The 20,926-nt window shown below is 38.3% G+C and overlaps 2 protein-coding genes across 2 annotated transcripts in view; both read left to right on the top strand.

Moving 5' to 3' along the window:
- Window positions 1-20,926, top strand: part of Dpr1 (defective proboscis extension response 1) — a 709,894-nt gene that overhangs the window by 602,418 nt on the left and 86,550 nt on the right. The window contains exon 4 of the mRNA XM_076823800.1: window positions 17,695-17,914. Coding sequence (XP_076679915.1) covers window positions 17,695-17,914 — 220 coding nt within the window. The remainder of the gene's footprint in view (window positions 1-17,694; window positions 17,915-20,926) is intronic.
- Window positions 3,275-20,926, top strand: part of Exu (maternal protein exuperantia) — a 170,693-nt gene continuing 153,041 nt past the window's right edge. The window contains exon 1 of the mRNA XM_076823791.1: window positions 3,275-3,285. The gene's annotated coding sequence lies outside the window, so the exon portion shown is untranslated. The remainder of the gene's footprint in view (window positions 3,286-20,926) is intronic.

The raw sequence follows: 20,926 nt of genomic DNA, 5'->3' as shown, positions 1-20,926 counted from the left end.
ATAAATCAGTAACAAGGAATACAATATTCCCAATAGAAATAAAGCTACTTTTCTTTAACAATTAAAATTTTCAAACTAAATTTAATCAATTTCAGGTCATTGAGAGTTGGTAGCTTTCTGCATAAACATGAACACAATTCTCTCTACAAGGTAGTTATGGATGTGTCTTGATATTTATAATTATGTTTATACATCGTAGATTGAGTAAAGTGTTGATATCAACAATTTAGTAAATTTTCAGAAGTCACTTCTGCAGAGTGACACTTCTTAGCTAATGTTTATAAGTCAGTTTAGTTGTGACATAGAAACGAACCTGGAAAAATATACCGCACATCATGTCCACTGAAGAAAAAAATATATTTCAGGCAACTATTGCAAGTTTAGGAGCATAAAATATTAGTTGAAATAATTACTTCTCATATATCCCCCCAAAAATATTATTTCAAACAATTATTTCTAATACATCCTATAAAAAGTATTATTTAAATTAATAATTTCAATTCATATATGATAAATAGATATTTTCAAATACTCTTGTTGTGTAGAATTGGGAAAGAAAATAAATCTTGAAATACTATCTTATTTAAATAAAAGTATTTCAATTACCATTTTCAATACTTTTTATTAGAAATGTACCCACCTCTACTTCTGATACATATTACTACAGTCACAATACAGTCAATTCGTACATTAACTACTATTCTAAAAATACAAAGGCAGCTCTCAATTAATAATCACAGGTTCTTCGTGTTATCGATTGGAGTTTCGAGTCAAGGTCCAAAAGAAGCTTCGCGTTCTAAAGTTAATTGGTCTGAAACTGCTCTTAGCAGGATTAATTGAAATCTAGAAATACTCTTGGACACGTCTATCCTCGAATGAGCAATGATATTTTAACATTCCACGGACGATAAGGAGAATAAATCTCCAATAAATTAATAGTCGCCGCGTTATTCTTTCCGGGGCGAGCGTTTTGATTCATTCACGGGCAGACTTTAAGACGAATCGTTGGAGCTAATTGCTTTCCTGTCCGACGCATCGTTCCATTACTTGCCACTAGTTGTTGATACGTTATCGTATCGAGGATTATTCGTGTAATTTACGCCGATGCTCGCGCGCCCTGGCAGAAATTGATTATTTGCCGCGTTTAACTTCCATCAGCGTCCAACCAACTGTATTTATGCGCTTGACAGTTGTAACAGGAATTGTGCGCAATTAGACGCAAATTGCAGCGATGCAACTTACAAAGGGAATGCGCAAGGCTCCGATCATCGATACGGCTAAAATGTTGGCGCATTGTGAGTCCATGGCATGCAGTTGCGGCGATTAAACACTCAAGGCACGTCACTCAAAATTCTCTTAGGAAATAAACGTCAAAATTTGGTCTAGACTTTTCTCTGTACTTTACGCGATAGAGCAGGCAATTTCTGATAAAAACATTTCGGAGTAGTACGGGGTAACATTGGCGTCTACTTAACATCTATTAAAAAAGAAAAGGAAATTTTTTTTATACATTTTCACACTTGTATTACCATCACAATGCAATGTTATAATAGGATACCTAAACCAAATTTAAAACTGTTAATTAAGGAAATACAAAAATAATAAACTAAAAAAAATAAAGAATAAAGTACATTGAACATAAAAAGAAACAAATTTAAGTGTCAATTTAAGTTCAGATGTGGTAAAACTTTAACTTTTTAATGTTATTTATATATGATATGCCAATGTATTAAAGAAGGATAAGGACACAAATTTTATGCATTTTGACACTTGCAGTGCATCCACAAAAGATGCAATGTTATGATAGGATACTTAAAGCAAATGTGAAAGTGTTAATTTTAATCTTATATAGCAAAATGTTCCAAGAACATGCCAACGTTCCCCCAGTTTACGTTACTTCAATAATATTCTTTCATAATCTCTATAATATCAGCTGTGCTTCCAGTGGCGCACCAAGGATTTAATTTTGGGGGTAGCCAATTTGAAGGGATGCAAATACTTTAATTACAAATTCAATAAAATTCATTAGGCGATCATAAAAATTTATTTAAAGAATGAAATCCAGTTTTCTTTTCTTTTCGCAAAGTTCCTTCTTTGGGGGTGCTAGGATCCCTCCCCCTTCCGGGTGCGCCACTGTGTGCTTCTCTCCGCAATTTTTCCCCCATCATCTTAAATGAAAGCAAACTATGAAACGATTCGAAAAGCTCGGTAGATCCAAAAATCGTGGACGACTCAGCACTATGAGATGATAGGCGAACGATAGCTTCGCTGATTATGCAGGGCAGAATTTTTATCGCCGCCCGTGGATCCTCGTAGTTGAATCACGGAAATTAGGTTGCGAAGTGGAAGACGAGTGTCATCATTATAAAGGGCAGGGGTTAATCGGATTTACCGGCCGGGCAATTCAGCCAACTCGAAAACTGGCAACATCGTTCAATTTGCATAACGATGTAATTTAACGCATATCTGCGCGGCCAAAGTGCCTCCTTACCCGTGAACGTAACCGTGGTCCCCGTGTTTGCGTAGGTTTTGAATTTTCCCGATAGCCTCCTCCCCGTTGAGCACGGGATTCATGTTCTTTGCGAAATTTCAACACCTAAGCTGCGCTTTTTCCCGGATTCTCAGGCGTAGACTCTAACACCAGACAAGGGAAATGTTCGAGATTCGGGTCACCATTTCGGTCCAATATTTGCGCATAGTACACAAGGTGCATAACGATGTGTTAAACGCAGTGGCGGGCTGGCCAGGGTGTCAGCTTAATAAGAAAGCCGTATCTGCATTGAAACTGAAGATAGAGCAGTTTGTATTCTAGATTATGTGAAATCGATGCCTGGTTGTTAAATGAAATAGCAGTAACTGCATAATGTTAGTAATAAAAGGCGTATTACAGTTCATTTTTCAGTGTTTTTTTACGGGTTTGTCACAAATATTTAGATACATTTTTATCCAGATTTAATATTTAACCTAATTCGGTTTATATAAAATACAGATGGCATGACACGAAATTAATTAACACGGAGAGTACTAGACTTTAAGTATTACGTTGACATCACTAGCCTACTCTGAATATCAGTTTTGAGATACAATTATTTGTAATGGGACTGTCTTATTGTTGTTACCGCTCGCAGTTTAAACTTTCTTTTAACCACTGCGCTTTTGACATTGCGGGGTTCAACTGAATTTTTCCACGATATTTTTAGCGCACCCAATGTGTTAATTGCTTCATTATACATGTTGTGCACTAAATGCATGCGCAATTTAAACTAAGCCCGTAACGCGAATCTTGTGCACTCTACTCGTGACTTGAAAAAGGTATTATACTTTAATACGTTTAACAGCATACTTAAATATGGAGAAAGTTGGGAAAAACTTGGAACGATTTTGTCTACTGAATGTACAGGATGGGCTGAAAATTCTGGTATAAGTAGTACACGGCGTATGCAATCATGTGGTGAGCGTATAGAGCTGAGTACGTACTTAAAAAATTTTGAGAAAATTCAGTCCAAAGTTTTGCTTTTAGTAGACCATCGATATAAGACTCTGGTGAGGGGGCAGAAGAGTATAATTCAGAGTTCTTAGTTTTGCTTCTCTGTTGTTAGAATATTTGAAGTGGTAAAGAAGATCAGCTGTTAAATTTTGGACACGAGTGTTGATAATATATATGTCTCGGCCCTTCCAAAATATACTTGACATCTGACACCAATTTTTAAATTGAAAATTGAACAAAGGAAATTAATTTTATTTTTAAGAATAAAAAAAGAACAAAAAAGAAACTGCTTAGCTGGAGGTGAGGTGTTATTTTCTATCATTCTGGTGACAAAAAAATGTGTAACACTATAAGTCATCGAAAGGAATGTAGGTGATAACTAAACAGTTTCCTATGTTAAGAAAATAACAGTTTCAAAAAATGTTCCCCGAAAATAGACGGTACACTAATAATAACAGATCCAAAATCACAAGTAGGTTAATAGTACAGATCCAAAACAACATTACTTTCTTTGCTTCAAATTATTTTTTAGAGTTCCACATACTCTCTTACCTTAATGGACCAAGAAATGTTTGAAGAATTCCCCACAAGCTTGGGGGTAGCAGATACACGTCGGTGTTGAAATTCTTATGAGTGAAAGTGTACTGACACCCTCTGTGTGTTTGTTGGGTAGGTAGGTAAAATGAGCAGAGAGTCGAGATGCAATGAAAAGGAAGGCAAGAAACTGGCCCCATGCACGGAGGCTCGTTTCTAATAAACCTTAATGTTCTAGGGAGATATTAGCATCGTCGGTAACGGCACCGAGCGTCGCGTCGCGGCGCCTTGTGTCGACAGTTGCCACAATGGGCCGGCGAAAGAGCAGCCGCCCTTTCAGGGTTTTTTCTGGGGTAACGTTAGGTCTGACCCTTTTTCTCAGCGATCCTAGAAGTACCCGAGTAAGCTCATTGCCCGCTGCTTACAAAGCTTACTTTCCTTCACCTTTTCCCACACCCCTCCACCCCCTTCCCTTCTTTTTTTGACTTCGCGTAAACCCCTTTTCGAGGACGTGGTGAACAGTACCGCGCGAAGAGCAGGTTCGTTTTGACGAGGCTCTGCCAGAGCTTTCTTTTTTTTTTGCTTCTCCCTTTCGCTACTTTAGTAGAAGACGACGTGACTCTCCAACACTCCACCGTGGCAATTCTGAAGATTTTATGCGACCTGCTTATTGAAGGGTTTGAGGAAAAATAATGAAAATGTAGAATTAAGAATTTAACGTTTTTACATTGCAATGGAACTTATGGGCTTAAACATTTTGATAACCTTCTCTCGCAGAATTCGTGGAACAAGTAGAAGTATACAGTCAGGGGCGGCAAATTTTGGGAGCGATCAATTTTGAGGAGCGGAAAATTTGGGGGAGCGGCAAGTTTTGAGAATCCGCGGATTTGAGGGAGCGGCAAATTTTGGGAACCAAAAATTTTGGGGGCGGCAATTTTGGGAAACAACAAATTTTGGAGGGCGGAAAATTTTGGGGTGCGATAAATTTTGAGGAGCGGACAATTTTGGGAAGCCGCGGATTTGAGAGAGTGGCAAATTTCGGGAAGGAAAAAATATTGGAGGGCGGCAATTTTGGGAAACAACAAATTTTGGAGGGCGGAAAATTTTGAGGAGCATCAAATTTTCGGAGCGATAAGTTTGGGGGAGCGCTAATTTTGGGAGGGCACACAATTTTGGGAGCGACAAATTTTGAGGAGTATCAAATTTTGCGAGCGATAAATTTAGGAGAGCAATAATTTTTGGGGAGCATCAAATTTTGGAGTGCAAAAAATTTTGAGCGAAAGAAATTTGGAAAGGGTTTAACCATAGGGGTTAGCAACAACTTTAAAAACAATTCACTTTTTCCCACAGCGAATTAGCAAAGACTCAGACGTGAGTTGCTAGATTAAATTAATTTTGAAATTCTCTCGAATCTTTTAAATTAAATTATTTGATAATATTTCGCGGAAGGGGTGGCAGATGCTTATTACCCTAGTGGCCGCAAATCTTCAAACCCGCCCCTGTATACAATATACACTCATCACGAATAATAATCATGTATCTATCTGGTACAGGATCAGAGAAATGAAGTTTGGATTCTCTCGATATAGTTTTCCCAATAACGGAAGCGATCAATTCCCCGCACAGAACTTGAGAAAATATCGTCCACGACACGACTCGGATAACGCGCGTAAGCCAGTACAACGAACGCTTTCGCCAACCCCCCGCGCTGTTGCTCCTCAGCCTCGAAACTTAACAATTGCAGGATCCTAGACATACTTTCATCACAGGTTATATCTGCCGCAATTTCGAGCAACACGCCAGCGAGCTCGGCGAACTCTGCCGTGCGCGAGAAGCTTTTCTCGCGACAAGCCTCGCTGGCTGTATTCATTCGTAGCCGGGTGCGCCCCTAAATCTTCCGCGAAATATGCACAACAATAGCGACGATGATAAATTCCCACGGAAACATTAATTAGTACGCCGAACGAGGAAAGTGTGCGTGTGTGCGCGCGCGAGGGAGAGGGAATCGTGTAAAAATAAAACACTGGCGGCGGAGCGGTGCATTTCGCTTGGTGCCGCTCGAAATTATTAGATTTTCTGCCGAAGCCATTTCAATTTGGAAAACGCTCGAAAGCTTCGTAAAATATCGGCCATGCGACGACTTCAATTAAAAAGCAGCGCGAGCAGAGGTTTTTCGTGCTCTCTAGCAACTAGCATCGGCATTAATGAATCTCAATGGTATCTTTCGCAGCTCCTGCCGTTTCGACGGATTTGTAAATTATTGGATTTACAACACTGACTGCGTACTACTCGACCCTGTGACCTGTGAATTCACGCTCGCCTTCGCGAGATTTTATTCATTTTTTAGAGATATCTTTTTTACCCTGCATTTATTGCTTGGCGCTTGCAGCAGATACTGCTGTCAGTGCACTTGATCTGTCGATTGGACGTCATTTAAGATCTCCGGGAAATGTTAGTCTTCTTTGCGAGATATTAGCTGGTAATTGTTGCTTGGCTTTTGCAAGCTGCTAGTATTATCGTTATTATTAAACCAACGGCTGGAAACCTTTGGTACATAGAATACATTATAATTAAATTAAATACTACGATACAATAGTATGGTTAATTAGCGCACACGGTACGTAATTGTCTGTGCAGAGAATTTTGGAGTGAGTTAACAAGCCCCTGTGAAAAGGTCATTTTGATAGTGGTTATTATCGCATTTAATCTTCCGATTTGGATATTACACGCCAGATTAATATTATGTTATGATTTAATGGTATGGAAAATCATTCTGCTGAGAACGCGTGGATTGTATGGACCGTGCCTTTTGAAACATCATTTTTATTTAATTATGAATAGGAGCTACCGGTTAGAAGACATTTGAAGACTTTGAAAATAAGGGATTTTGAATGTTATAAGACGAGATCAGATACAATGAAAATATATCACTATGATTTAATAATTAAGATCGGGATAAAACATATTTTCAAGTTTCCCTGGTATAGGATTATAAATTAATTTTTAGATTTACGAAAATATTACAGAAAAATGTGCATTCGATATTCATTAGCCATTTATGTTATTGTCAACATGTCAATATTACGTAGATTAATAACTATTATCAAGAGGAAAAGCAGCTTCATTTTTCACATGTTTCAAAGGAATTTATCAAAGTGATGGTAAATTAATTTGGCCTTGATTGCCAAATTTCGGCAGAGAAATTTTACTCTGCCTTGCTTCGTAATATTCTGTTTTCATTCATTTCAAACTTATCCCTTGCCGCATGGCATGGCAGATTGCACGATACATACTGTTTTTTTTTATATTTCATTATTCTAAATCAGACATCGATTGAATCCAGATTGTAACAGTAAAAGTTCCATAAAATGTCAAAATTGTGATTTATTGCTACATTTGGACAGAGGCAAAAGTTTTTTATTATTTATTTCACGTAGACATGAATGTATAGCATATCTGCCACGAGCTATTGCTGAAAAAATGTATAAATAAAATAAGAGAATAACACGTCCTCGTCGAATAATTTTTATTTACGCTTAAGTAATATTCATGCTGTAAGGAGTAATTATTTTGGCACACATATTTTGCTTACTGACTTCGATTCTTTGTATTAAATTGACTCAGAGAATTGGTTAATAGTTATCAAAGTAGGAGAAAAGTATCTCGCGTAATTTACGTAAGAAATATTATAAAAAGAATATTATAATACACCATCCACGAATATTATAAAACTGTACACGGCATGAACTTACAAAGCCTGGAAAGACGAGAAGGGATCTGGCTCTTGTTACTTGTAACCCGTTAAACCAAGAGTCTCTAACCTACATTCTAAGTTGACGTGGGCAAGGAATTTTTTAAAAGGAAGAGAAAGGAAAAAGATGTCGCTATCTATTTTAGAAAATGCAAGTAGCGTTTTAGCACATACTTCAACAAGAACCTCCTTTTTTCGCGATAGTTAGCCGTCGCGTATATTTTTCTCGGTTAGATATAAACGTTAGTCTACAAGAATCTTTTTAATAACAAAAAAATAACGTCTTTGGAATTTCGTCACTATTACACTATTCACTTCTATTAACCCAATTTGTTTTCGATTAATAATACATGCATATATCGAAGTGTTGTCAATTTACACATAAAAACATTCCTCAAATATTTCATAACTGTCGGTATTTTCTCTCGTCCCGTTTCACGTAAACACGATGTTGCCCAACCGATACATTCAAAGTACAAAAATTAAAATAGTTTACACCCAAAAATAGTGAATTTAATTAGCTACACAGCCAAAGCTTAAAATCATTCTGTTAACCTAAAAAGTATCGTTTTCGTACCCACCTCGAAACTTCAAACCCCTGAAACTTCTTTATTCCTTCGAATCCCGTTGAACGATTTTAGAAACTGATTTTCACAATGTGAAGTTTTAAGAATATGTATAAAAAAACAAGAATTTCTCTCACCCTCGAAGTGAGAGCACCCCTTTAAACAGAAGCCAAAACTGTCCCGTGTAGTATTTCCGTGATTCGCTGTAACCCGGAACCTTCATCCCTTAAACCATCCCCTTTTTTCCCTTTTCCCGTACAACGATCCCGATGGATCCCGAAGATTTATGTCCGAATAAATCGGACGGTCTCTTCAGCGCCCCCACCCCCCGCCCTCTTCTCGCCCGAGCATTTCCGATGCGTTGCGCGTTCGAACCGCGGCGCGTCGTTAATATGCACGCGCCCTTTCTCGCGTCCGCGGTGTTTCAATCTCCCGTGGGATCCGCAGCCGGAAGCGCGTGACGCTTGCCGCGAGCGAGGAATCTGGCCACGAATGAATACCCGTCCCTCGAAAGCTAACAGCATTTTCCGACAGTGGCTGCAGCTTAAACAGCCTTCGGCTGCTTTTCGCGAAATCCACCGCTAACGCCATTCAACTGGGCGGCTCTTTAGCTTCGCCGGGTCGATTACGACTTCCTGGGGATATTTTGACGGAGCTATTTAATGCATAAAGTTGAGGGGAAAAGGTTTGGGGGTATTTAACCTTAATGTTTCCATGGTGCTTATCGCCATTATTCTTTTACTCGCTTCTTGCTGAAAGATTAACAACTTGCTAGAATTTAGTACCTATCCTATGAAGTTTTTTGTAGACGTAAACACTTTATAAATTTTTTTTCATTCATTTAATTATTTATTTAATGTCGCATCGAGTTGATAGCCATTAGCAACTACAGTTGATTCCATTACACATGGGGGTATTACATAAACTTCTTACACTGTTTACAGATTTTACACTTAAATCTAATTAAACACTAATGTCTATTTCAATCTACTTGGTTGTCTACTAATATTTTGTAACATATATCGTAAACTGGGGGAACATTGACACTGCGGGGTATCGGCAGTTACATAACATGTATGAAAGGATCATGCCTAGTTGGCAGGCGAAAATCAACGTGATTTGCGGGAATTTTTTGTGGAAAATCTAATGTATATTTTTTGCAACTATATATTTATTGTAAAAGTACATATATTCAGCAACACTCTTTAGCAGCGAGCACGATATCTCCGGGCTGGATCATCTGAAATCGAAAAGTGAAGAAGATTCTGTTGGTATATGAATTTATCTGATGCGTGAACGAGAGATTTTTGTTTTTCATGAAAACTCTATTTTTAATTCACGAAAAACGAACAATTCAGACATCGAGAAATCATGATTCTACGTGAAACCGCCGCCATTTTCGTGTGAAATCATTTTTCTTGGATAATCGTTCGTTCACGCAACCAGATAAACTCATATATTAACAGAATCTTCGTCACTTTTTTTATTTCTGATGATCCGGCTCGGAGAAATTATAAAAACAGCTTCTGGGAGAGTGGCTGCTATTCGTTCATTTTTTAATATTTTTCTATGGCAAAATCACCGTGAGTTGCTGAATATATGCACTTTTAAAATCAGCAAGTACTTGCAAAAAATATACATTACATTTCCCACAAAAAATTTCCGAATATCACGGTCTGTTTCGCCTGCCACCTAAGCATGACCCCTTAAAGACGGAAAATGATAAAAATTGTACGTATTTTCACATTTGTAGCACAATCCCAAACGATGCGATGTTATAATGGGATACCTATATAAAGCTATGTAAAAATGTTAAGTTTTATAGGAAAGGAAATTACAAAGCTGCGAAGCAGATTTTGTTACTCGAAATAGTGTGCAGTGGTTTCGATACACTTTCTGTATCTGAAAATAAATTTCCCAGTGTCTTTTACACAGACTTTCATGCTTCTAAAATTTGTGGGCTGTGAAGCAACATTTATGGCAAACAGGATTTGAGAAACACTAAACAGAAGTCTGGTTTCCAGGCGACCCGAGCCAAAAGCTGCACTTTCGGACTTCCAATTTTTGATTAGGTGCTATGTAGTTCCAATAACTACGCTCGATTTTTAATACTCGGTTACTATTTAATAATGACCGTCGCACAGGTCGACGAGTATCGCGATATTATAAACTAAAAGTTATTAAAAGATGGAAAAAGAAAAGGTACTAGTTACATTTTTCAGGAAACATGTTTGATTTATATCTACGTATAAGTATCCAAAGATAAATCTAAAGTCATGTTAAAGCAAGAATGTTAATAATGACCGTAATATAACTGCATTCAAGGGAGCACTTTTTAATTCACTACATTTTCCATCGTGTTATTACATTTCATCTCTCTTTGCAACACGGTTTTACCATTACTTTTTATTATACTGGTATATTTATAATCTCCTGCAAATTAATACTAAAAAGTGCTTTTGCAACCTTGTGATGTTTGAAAATTGTTGAAATATTGGTTTGTTTTATTCACTCGCGCATAGTATATACGTTACCGTCGATTGCCGATTTAATTATTCGTTATTCTTTCCATTGTGCTGCGCCGTTTGTTTTCAACGACCAATTAAAGATATCGAATATTATTTTAAACGAAACATTTCGAACTGCCCACGTGTAGCACATAAAAGCTTCATGAGTACCACTGAACACCGTTGAAAGCAATTATACTGGAAACACAGTTTCATTGTTTACAAGCACTTGTCGGACAATTGATTCCACTTGCCAATCGATATCTGTTAATGGTTCATCATTTATACGTCGTGTTATTATTCGAGGTGATCTCTACCTACCCATGACACGAGACGTGACAAAACGTGTCCGCACCATCGATCACTCCCCCTTTCCCCAAAAAATGGGGAGTGCCATATTCCTGATTCAATATGGCCATTAAATTTTTACACGGGGAGCTTTCGATCGGTATTTTTAAAGGTGAAACGTTGAAGAACCGTGGTCAGCCTGAAACGTCATCGTTTCAAATGAATGCTGTACAATGTATTGGAGGGTTGCAATTCTTGTTGAGTTTTTAACACAATACTGAACGTTTACATTGCCTAAGTGCATGGTGTTTGAAAATTATACACGCAAATTTAATTGATTAACGAAAGAGGTGAGACAAAAAAGATCCAGCAAACCTGGGACCAAGAGACTAATCGATTTTGAGATACGCCCTTTCGTGGATCATGTGTCAATCATTTTTTGTATAGTTACGAGTAGGTACTGTAGAATTGTGTACAGTGACTCGCATTAATATTCGGACACTTTTTAAAATCACATAACTTTTTTAGAAGGGGCCAAACGACTTGAGTTTTTTTTTTGAGAAGCTAGAAGGATTAGTTTGCTAAATTACGTATTTGGTCGTTTTAAAAAAAAATGTATTTGCTCGGAATAGCGAGAAGAATAGTAAAGGTCGATTTTTAAACTTTTTTTGTGAGCTTCTAATGAAAATTAAAAAAAAAACCGTTTGTAGATTGCAGTAAGTTGTATAAAAAGTTTAAAAAAGTTTAAAAATCGACCCTTACTATTCTTTTCGCTATTCCAACCAAATACATTTTTTGTCAAAACGACGAAACGCGTCAGTTAGCAAACTAATCCTTCTAGCTTCTCAAAAAAACTCAAGTTGTTTGGACCAATTCTAAAAAAGTTATGCGATTTTAAAAAGTGTCCGAATATTAATGCGAGTCACTGTACATATAAAATCCAAATACCGCTGACTCACTTACTCAACACAATTCCTCTGGAACCTATAACCATGAAATTTGATAGGTAAGTTCCTCATAGCTCCTAGGTGCTCATCAAGAAATCTTTTTAAAATCTCCCTCCCCTTCACTGAAAAAATATATATAGCCTAGGCAACGCCAGGTATCACTGATATCTCTAAAATTTTACGAATCAGCAAGCCACAGATTTGATTATAGATTAGCTTTATTTATGTTGAGGAATGCGTGGGCGCCGTTCGATGGCACAGCAAAGCTAGAAGATCAGTAGCAAATAATGTTTATTAGAATATCCACGCACGTGCGCGAGAATACAAAACGTGTAGTGAACAACTTAGCGTAGTTAATATGAACAACATATAAAATACTCCCTTTGGTATTCTACCGGCGTGGTAGCTTGCGCGAGGAGAGCACTTTTGTAGGAACAAGAGGTGAAGACAAAAAAAAAGCCGCGGAAACAAAGGCGCGATTTGGTGGCTCTGCAACCAATCTCGAAAGAACAAACGAGCCCGCAAATCGGAAGAACTTATAAGGTATATCTCAACAGTTTACTACTCGCCACTTTTTCGTATTATTTCGTTCATTTGCACCAACAGTGTCTCGTGGTAATTAAATTCACTTTGCCAGTAACGAAGATTAAACATACACGATTTAAAAATCTCTTCGATTTCATGCATTTCGCTAAAGAGCAAAGCTACAGAACAAAAGGAAGCCTGCTTTCATCGTACATTTTATAGAATAATTCAGTGACCAGTATTTTTCACACACAGTCGTGCAACGCGCAGCGTAAGCAGCCAGTGTGTTGTCGCCGCGGGAACTTCGCTAAATGAACAACGGAATGTTCCAGATTCAGTGCTCCTGAATGCGCAAAGGGAACTATGCGCGGATAATTAAAAACGCAGCGTCGCATGGGCGTTTGCTTCGCGAAAACAGTAGAAGCTGCCACGACGAGGCGCTAATAAAATACCGAACGATAATCGAACCGCCGAGAAGAAAAAAAAAAAACACGGTCTGTTCGCTGGTTCGTTTGAATGCAATGAATCCTTTGTTTCAAACTGACCGGGGATCGCGTGTGCGCGCACGCTGGCCACGAAATAAATCACGTAGCCGCTCGAGAACATTTATTCAGCCGGTCGCGCGTTAAATCCAGCGAAATCTTTTTATCGGGCCGCTTTTGTTCGATGGTTAAAATGCCCCATACGTGTATCTGGATCCGCGATTATTCGTGTAATCGCGAGTTTCACGCACCGGATACCATTCAGCGGAATTTAGGCGCGACAGTGCGCCACCTTGTCGATGAAACACGGGAGGCGATCTTGGGTAACACACGATCGATAGGTTGAATTAAAACGCTTCCGAGGATCGCCTTATACAGCTGTGCCGTTCGAATTTTCCGTGCGCCAAGTGACCCAGCGGATTCTTTCTCTGGATATCGTTTCAGAACAGCTGAACGACGCGGTTTGATGGAAATATTTGCGATTCCGTTGCGGCAAAATTGGTGGGCAGAATACTAATGAAACTTACCTATGCTTGGGAATAACGTGGTGCGTCGATTGTGTGAGAAATGGAGGGTATAAGGACTTTGGAGAGCGTTAGTCCATTTCGTTAAATGATTGATGAATCTTGGTGGAGGAGAGTACGTGTAACAGATGCTGGAAGCAACTTTATCCTATACGGCAGTAGCCCCAAATTTCTACAAGTCTCTTCCATCTAGCATTTGCGAATCCAATTCTTATTCGTCATTTAAACGGGCCACTCGTTCATGTATCCTTCAACCCTGTTCTTACAATTAGCATAACCTAGGATTAGTCCATGTCTGTGTTATAGTTGGGTTTAATTTAATTTCTAGCTCTAGCTCTAGCTTTAGCTCTAGCTCTAGCTCTAGCTCTAGCTCTAGCTCTAGCTCTAGTTCTAGCTCTAGGTCGAGGTCTAGGTCTAGGTCTAGCTCTAGCTCTAGCTCTAGCTCTAGCTCTAGATCTAGCTCCAGATCTAGCTCTAGCTCTACCTCTACCTCTACCTCTACCTCTACCTCTACCTCTACCTCTACCTCTACCTCTACCTCTACCTCTACCTCCAGCTCTAGCTCTAGCTCTACCTCTACCTCTACCTCTACCTCTACTTCTACCTCTACCTCTACCTCTACCTCTACCTCTACCTCTACCTCTACCTCCAGCTCTACCTCCAGCTCTACCTCTAGCTCTAGTTCTAGCTCTAGCTCCAGATCTAGCTCTAGCTCTACCTCTACCTCTACCTCTACCTCTACCTCTACCTCTACCTCTACCTCTACCTCTACCTCTACCTCTACCTCTACCTCTACCTCCAGCTCTAGCTCTAGCTCTACCTCTACCTCTACCTCTACCTCTACTTCTACCTCTACCTCTACCTCTACCTCTACCTCTACCTCTACCTCTACCTCTACCTCTAGCTCTAGGTCTAGGTATAGGTCTAGCTCTACCTCTACCTCTACCTCTACCTCTACCTCTACCTCTACCTCTACCTCTACCTCCAGCTCTACCTCCAGCTCTACCTCTAGCTCTAGTTCTAGCTCTAGCTCTAGCTCTATTTCTGTTTCTGTCCCTGTTCCCCTTTCTGTTTCTGTTTCTACTTCTAAAATCTAAATGATCACTCTCAACTACTCTTTAACCTTTTCAAACGTGTGCATTTCAATTTCGACTTGTTTTCATAACCAACGCACCAAATAACGATATATGTCTACTTATAAAGCTGATCGATCCAAGGAACTTGACAGGGAAGTGAGCTAATAGATACTAATAAAGTGTCTTAATGGCATAGGACTGTTAGTTGGCATTCGTTAGATATACGTACTAAATTTCCTGTACATAATTGACGTTGCCGATTTGTAATAATCACCAATCAATGGTGCTTGATAAATAGGTGTGAAAAATTGAGAGATCAACGTGACAGGTGGGACTTCAAAGTGAAAATCAATACACACGCGCGCTTGCATACTGTACCCCCAATAGCGAAATAACGCGAGTCTTCCATTCTTGTCCAAATTTCATATCCCAACCGTGATTAGACACATTTTTCTTCTATTCAACCCGAAGTCATTGAACTGTGCCACGATAGAAACCCCCACTGTCCACAGTGAAATTGATGAGACCCCTCATAAAAGAAGGAAAAACGAGGAGAACGTTTGACGATGAAAGCTGGTTTCGTGAACCTCCACTTCAAAGCGATATTTAGAGGTTTACTGTTAAATTTGTAAACGGGTGATAAGTTAACAATTTGATTGGAAGCCACGTGCCTTCTCTCTTAATATGGTTATCGCGTGAATATCGTTCCGTATATTTTCAACTTCAACACTGTGTCTACTTAGTGATCTTATGAATATAATAATAATAATTCTTTATTACACAGTAGACATTACGAAAGTAGCAGGAAGATAAAAAGCAAATACATATAAGAAAAGAAGAAAGAGAAAAATTATAGTTTTGAAATTATACATGTAATACATATAAAAGTAGAAGCGTTATTTTAATTTCCTGCAATTTGTTAGTGAAATGTACATTTCACGCACATGTTCGTATTATAGAATTTTGCAATATATTTAAATTTAGCAGACACATATCGTTCAATTTATAGTTAACTTTTCTTCAACTAACACTATCGCCTAAAAATTTGCAACCACTCTGTGAATTAAACAAAATAGGTATCTTCTTGTTAATAAATCATCTTCTCTTATTTAAAGAACCTTTTCATATGAAAAGACATTAACATTTCTTGAAACAGAGAATATTGTATTTATCGTTAGATATATCAACTTCGACCCAGGAGTAAGTTTGTCATGCGATAAGACGTGTTAGTAAAAATTAGCAAGTGACGTCAAACATGTATTAAAAAAAATAAATGGTTTCGTTTAAACTCTGAAGGAACTGATGATCTTAAAATTTGTAACAGACACTCTTTAGAGAAACAATTTTTCAGTCATACTTCCTCCAAACTGAGCAACTTAAATGATAATAGCAACCAAAGATATATGTGCAGCAACATATTTCAGTTATTGTTATCCAAAATGTGTCTACCAAGTACAGAGTCAGATCTTAGCAACTAGATAGGTAAATTATGATCACAATTACATTGTTGTGACTACGCTACTATTACGACTTTCTCCTCACTTCGGGGATAAATAATAATATTGTTGGTGTCTGTAAAGCACATACATATAGTATAGTAAAATGTATGGTGTACAGCTCTTGCTTAAATTATAGTATATAAGTATAATATACTACTGTTCAGCAAAACTAATGTAATGTAAATAGTGTAATATAGTAGTCGCTAATAACTCCAAGAGGTGCATGCGACTTTAAATAAAAAATAAAGAAAAAAAAATGTTTGGGTTCTGATCCTTTGGAACATAAAGAATCAGAATTCTTCTTTTTTGCTGACTTTCAAAATTTCTCATAGTCCAGCATCACATTCCAAATCGTGTTAGAACCTCCGAAACAATAATTGGGATTAATTAGCGGGCCCAGCGATAAGGAAGTCGCGATATTTGATGCACGTCGAATAAACATTAAACGCAGTTGGCTAGCTGTGTCAATTTTAGAGACTATTATCCGATATCCGGGGTCGATAAATTATTCATATCGCAGGGCAAATCGCATCGTATATAAGCACCCAGTGTTGAGCTATCCTGGGATTCAGATCGGCCTACTTTGTGATTAGCACGTGAATGTTTCCTCGACGCTGTGCATTTATAATGCGTGGGAGTAATTACGTACTAGCAAAATTGTCGCTATAGCCGCCAGCACGGGGCAAAGTTTGCTGAAACAAGCGCAACTATTGAGTATGCTTCAAACTATCGTTATACATATACATTATACTTACATGTATCACTTTGGTACAGAGAGTGTTGAAAAAAGGGCCATAGAATATAAAGGGTATTTAATACTCGTTAAGTGAAACATGCTTGCTCAATATTAGGTTGAAAAGTGAACTTTGTTCGAGGGGATTCTAGAGTTTAGTAACGCCTGTGAAGTGTTTGTTTTTTGAACGATAAGAATATTATTATGAGAGAAGACAGTATAACCAACGCGTCTATTTAATTATTTATCATTGTGTAATGGTTTTATAAAATTATAGGGGAAAAAAATTGTTTTGACGATGAGAAAATACATGTGTATTTTTGAGCAGGTTCTTTTGAAGGTGTACGTAGAAATGGACATGTTGCTGCACTTATCTTTCAATCTTTTTTTACTAACATATTAAGAAAATATATGTGGATGTGGAATCTATTATAAAAAGCGATAGTTTTGAAACCCTAAGAAAGATATTTTTTCCTTAAATTAGGGAAACTCTCGTTTTTAACCACAGTTATGATAATTCAATTTCGTACTGTTAGGTGCACGAAGCGAAAATTTATGATTACCGTATTCTTAAGCAATACATCATAGGTATTCGTAAAAACAGAGATTCATAAAAATTAAGAATCTTATTAGTAAGAGTTTATAATAATAAAAAGTCTTAATGAAGTACAATGTATTTTAACACAAAAATTCGATATAATAACAATCCCCAATTTACTTATTATAGTACCTATATCGTGCATATACTAACCGTGGGAAATATTATTTGTTTCAGAGGCACGTGCCAGAATAAGTGACCAGTCGGACATGCACGTGAAAACCGGCAGCCTTCTCACGCTGACATGCCTAATGTCCCAAGGGCCTCACGATTTGGGCACAGTAGCTTGGTTCCATGGTAGTCAGCCAGTGGTAACGTCACCGCATTCGGAGAATGACATCGACGGCGAACCCCGTATTACCGTCGAAACTGAATGGAGTGACGCCCTCACATCAAGGTATATAATTCCGTCAATTATCAATCTACATTTTTCAATTATTGTGAATCATGGTACTCATAATACATCGCGATACAAATGTATTAAGTTAATACATTTGTAAGATATTAAGATATACTACATAGAAAGATTTAGTCATTAATACTATTAAGTGTACCTTTCGTTACCAAACAGAAGGCATGCTAGTTTAATTCTATATCTTTTTGTATTAACTTAATACATTTGTAAGATATTAAGATATACTACATAGAAAGATTTAGCCCTGCAATTCGTGGAAACTCCCTCTGCACGTATAATAATTTGAATTAAGTTCGAATTTATCATCTTGTTGCACAAGAAGTGTCCTTTTCTGCAATTGAGCTTCAAAAGCATTTATTTATTTATGAAAATAAAGTATGTACAGGGTAATTTAATGGTGGCATCCGAAGATTTAATGACGTAGGTATTTTATGCCTCCGGGAGTGGATACAAACTATTCGCATTTTGATGGATAAATTTTTTATATTACTTTCAATGGCGAACTTGCATTATTCCAATTCGATAAAGAATAGAGTACCCGTCACGTTTGTGTCCTGTGTAAACCCGATCTCCCTTATTTGACACTTCAACATTTCAAATTCAACGCTGAAATGTAAGAATTCCGATAACTCCGTGGAGCTTGATTTCTAAGGGTGCCGGGTCAAAGGAATATCGTTCTTCCGAATTTTCAAAAGAAGTCCAAGGAAAAATTCAAATCGATGACGTATGCAGGCAGTTAACCTCTTGACAACTTATGCCGAATATCATCGTCATTTACATAGCTCCCAAAAAATTAGTAGGGAAGAAGTATGGAATTTCACCTAACTGATGCTGCACAAAGAAAAGGGGTGGTTTTTCGAAGAAAGATGCAGAAGGCAATAAGACCAATTCGAAAATTTGCTTTTACGTGCATAAATATGACATTCCAGGGCGACATTTGCAGAAATGGGTCGTTACCTGCAAATACTAATTCATTGCGTAGTTGTATCAGGTATACTACCCCTCAACTCAAGTCGAAAAATTACCCGTCGAATGGTTCCAGTCCAACGCCTTTATCGCAGGCACCTACATATCTCGATCCCTAGTCATTTTCTACTCATTCGACTAAATAATTTTCCAACCCCCAACTTTGAAGGGTTACACCCTTCAAACTTGAACCTATAAGTGCCTAATATTTCTAGGAACTCCGTGTTTCATAAAAATCGGCACGTGACACTTGGGTGATATTCCTTCTTCAAACGCAACTTCGGCAACTCGAAAATTCAAAAAAAAATCTTAAACATTGCAGAAATATAGCAAGTGATGCTAATAACGTAACTATTTTTTGATTCGGCAATAAAACGGTCCTAAGGGTGAAAACACCCCGTTATAGAAATTGTAAGTTTTTATATTATCGTGAATATCTGCGAAACCATAAAATATATCAAAAAGAGGTTAAATTCAAAGTTCTATGGTCTCTTGTAGCCTATAAAGGGACGATAAAGAATTTGCGGAAAACTATTTTTTTTTCAAAATCTATCCCCAGCACCCTTTTCTTCGACAATTCTTTATCACCATATTGTAGGATATTGAAAGCCATAAAACTTTGAATTGATTTTTTTTTATATCTTTTACTGGTTTCGCAGATATTCATAACACTATGTCCATGTGCATGCACCCAGTTTCACTTTTTACTTTACTTTTTGTCTTATTCTCATGTTTAGCTGTAAGTCTTAAGATTTCGTTTCCTTTAGTTTATTCTTCACATTGGTTAAGTTTGTGTGTTGTTGCCCCTATGTTAGCTTAGTTTACAGTAGGTACACTGTTAGGCTTCCGAACAGTGTTACCACTGCAGCCTCGCCTTTACTCTTATTGGCTATGCCATCTGTAGATATTCGGGTTTCTTCTTTTTGGAGTAATAAAGCCGATTAATAATAATAATAACAATAATAATAATAATAATAATAATAATAATAATATTAAAACTCGCAATTTCTTTTTGGGGAGGGGCGAGGGGTGTTTCACCCTCAGGACCAGTTAATTGCCGAATTGAAAAATACCCACGTTATTAGCATCACTCGACCTACATTTCTGCAAAGTTTCAGATTTTCTTGAATGTTCGACTTGCCGAACTTCCCTTGTTAGCCCAGAAGGTTTGCAACCGTTTTTGGGGGGAGTAACGCCAGTGAACGCGGCACGTTCTTGCTCGCACAAGCAACGATCATGCCCGTACACAGTGGCGGGCTTCCTGACGCCGTCGATCAGCTCGTTGCCGCGGTAAACGCGTGAATCGCGCGACGATTCGTTATGCCCGAGAGGGATTAGTCTCGCGAGAGGGAAACGGCGTCGTAGGCTATGGCAGCCGCGAGACAACTAATTCAGGGTTCTTGGAGCCGACGCGGGGCGCCCTCGTAAATTCGCCGACGCGAAATGCCGTCGCCCTGACAATCGTCAATCACGTCCAAAAACAGATGCAGCCCTGGCTGCAATATTCGCGCGACACACAAACGGCAGGGCTGACAAGGGCCGGCTAGAAATGCAGAGCATGCCCGATGCGTCTTCACGGTGCACGGGCCACCTGACAAAGGACTGCCTTGTTTCCTCTTCACTCGAGGGCCTATTGAATATTATAGCGCGCAGTAGAGCTGCCAGCGTGCATATATCAGGAAAAAATTACATCGTGCCAGTGGGGCGCGGGAACGGGGTCGGTTTTATACGGCGAATGGTCCGGAGGGAAGTTTCGCAGATGAAATACCTGTGTCGTGCAAATTGGCGTCGGTATGAATGGAGAATGTAGCGTGCTTCTGTAATATTCTGCGGACGGTCAAAAGAAGCTTTGAAATTAATGTTTTTTATGTGCGAACTAGTTTGTTATCGGACTTTATGTGGGTATACTGCTGGGCACTATTTTTGTCGATCGGTCACGCGGAAAATTGAACGCAATTCGCGTAAAAATTCGTGCTGTTTCGAATTTAAGCGTTAGTAAACAATTGGCTATTCAGAGCGACTAATTTT

Source organism: Andrena cerasifolii, chromosome 12 (assembly GCF_050908995.1).
Source record: "Andrena cerasifolii isolate SP2316 chromosome 12, iyAndCera1_principal, whole genome shotgun sequence".
Taxonomy (NCBI): domain Eukaryota; kingdom Metazoa; phylum Arthropoda; class Insecta; order Hymenoptera; family Andrenidae; genus Andrena; species Andrena cerasifolii.
Note: the sequence above shows the minus strand (reverse complement) of the source record. Positions and strands in the feature narration are given on the sequence as shown.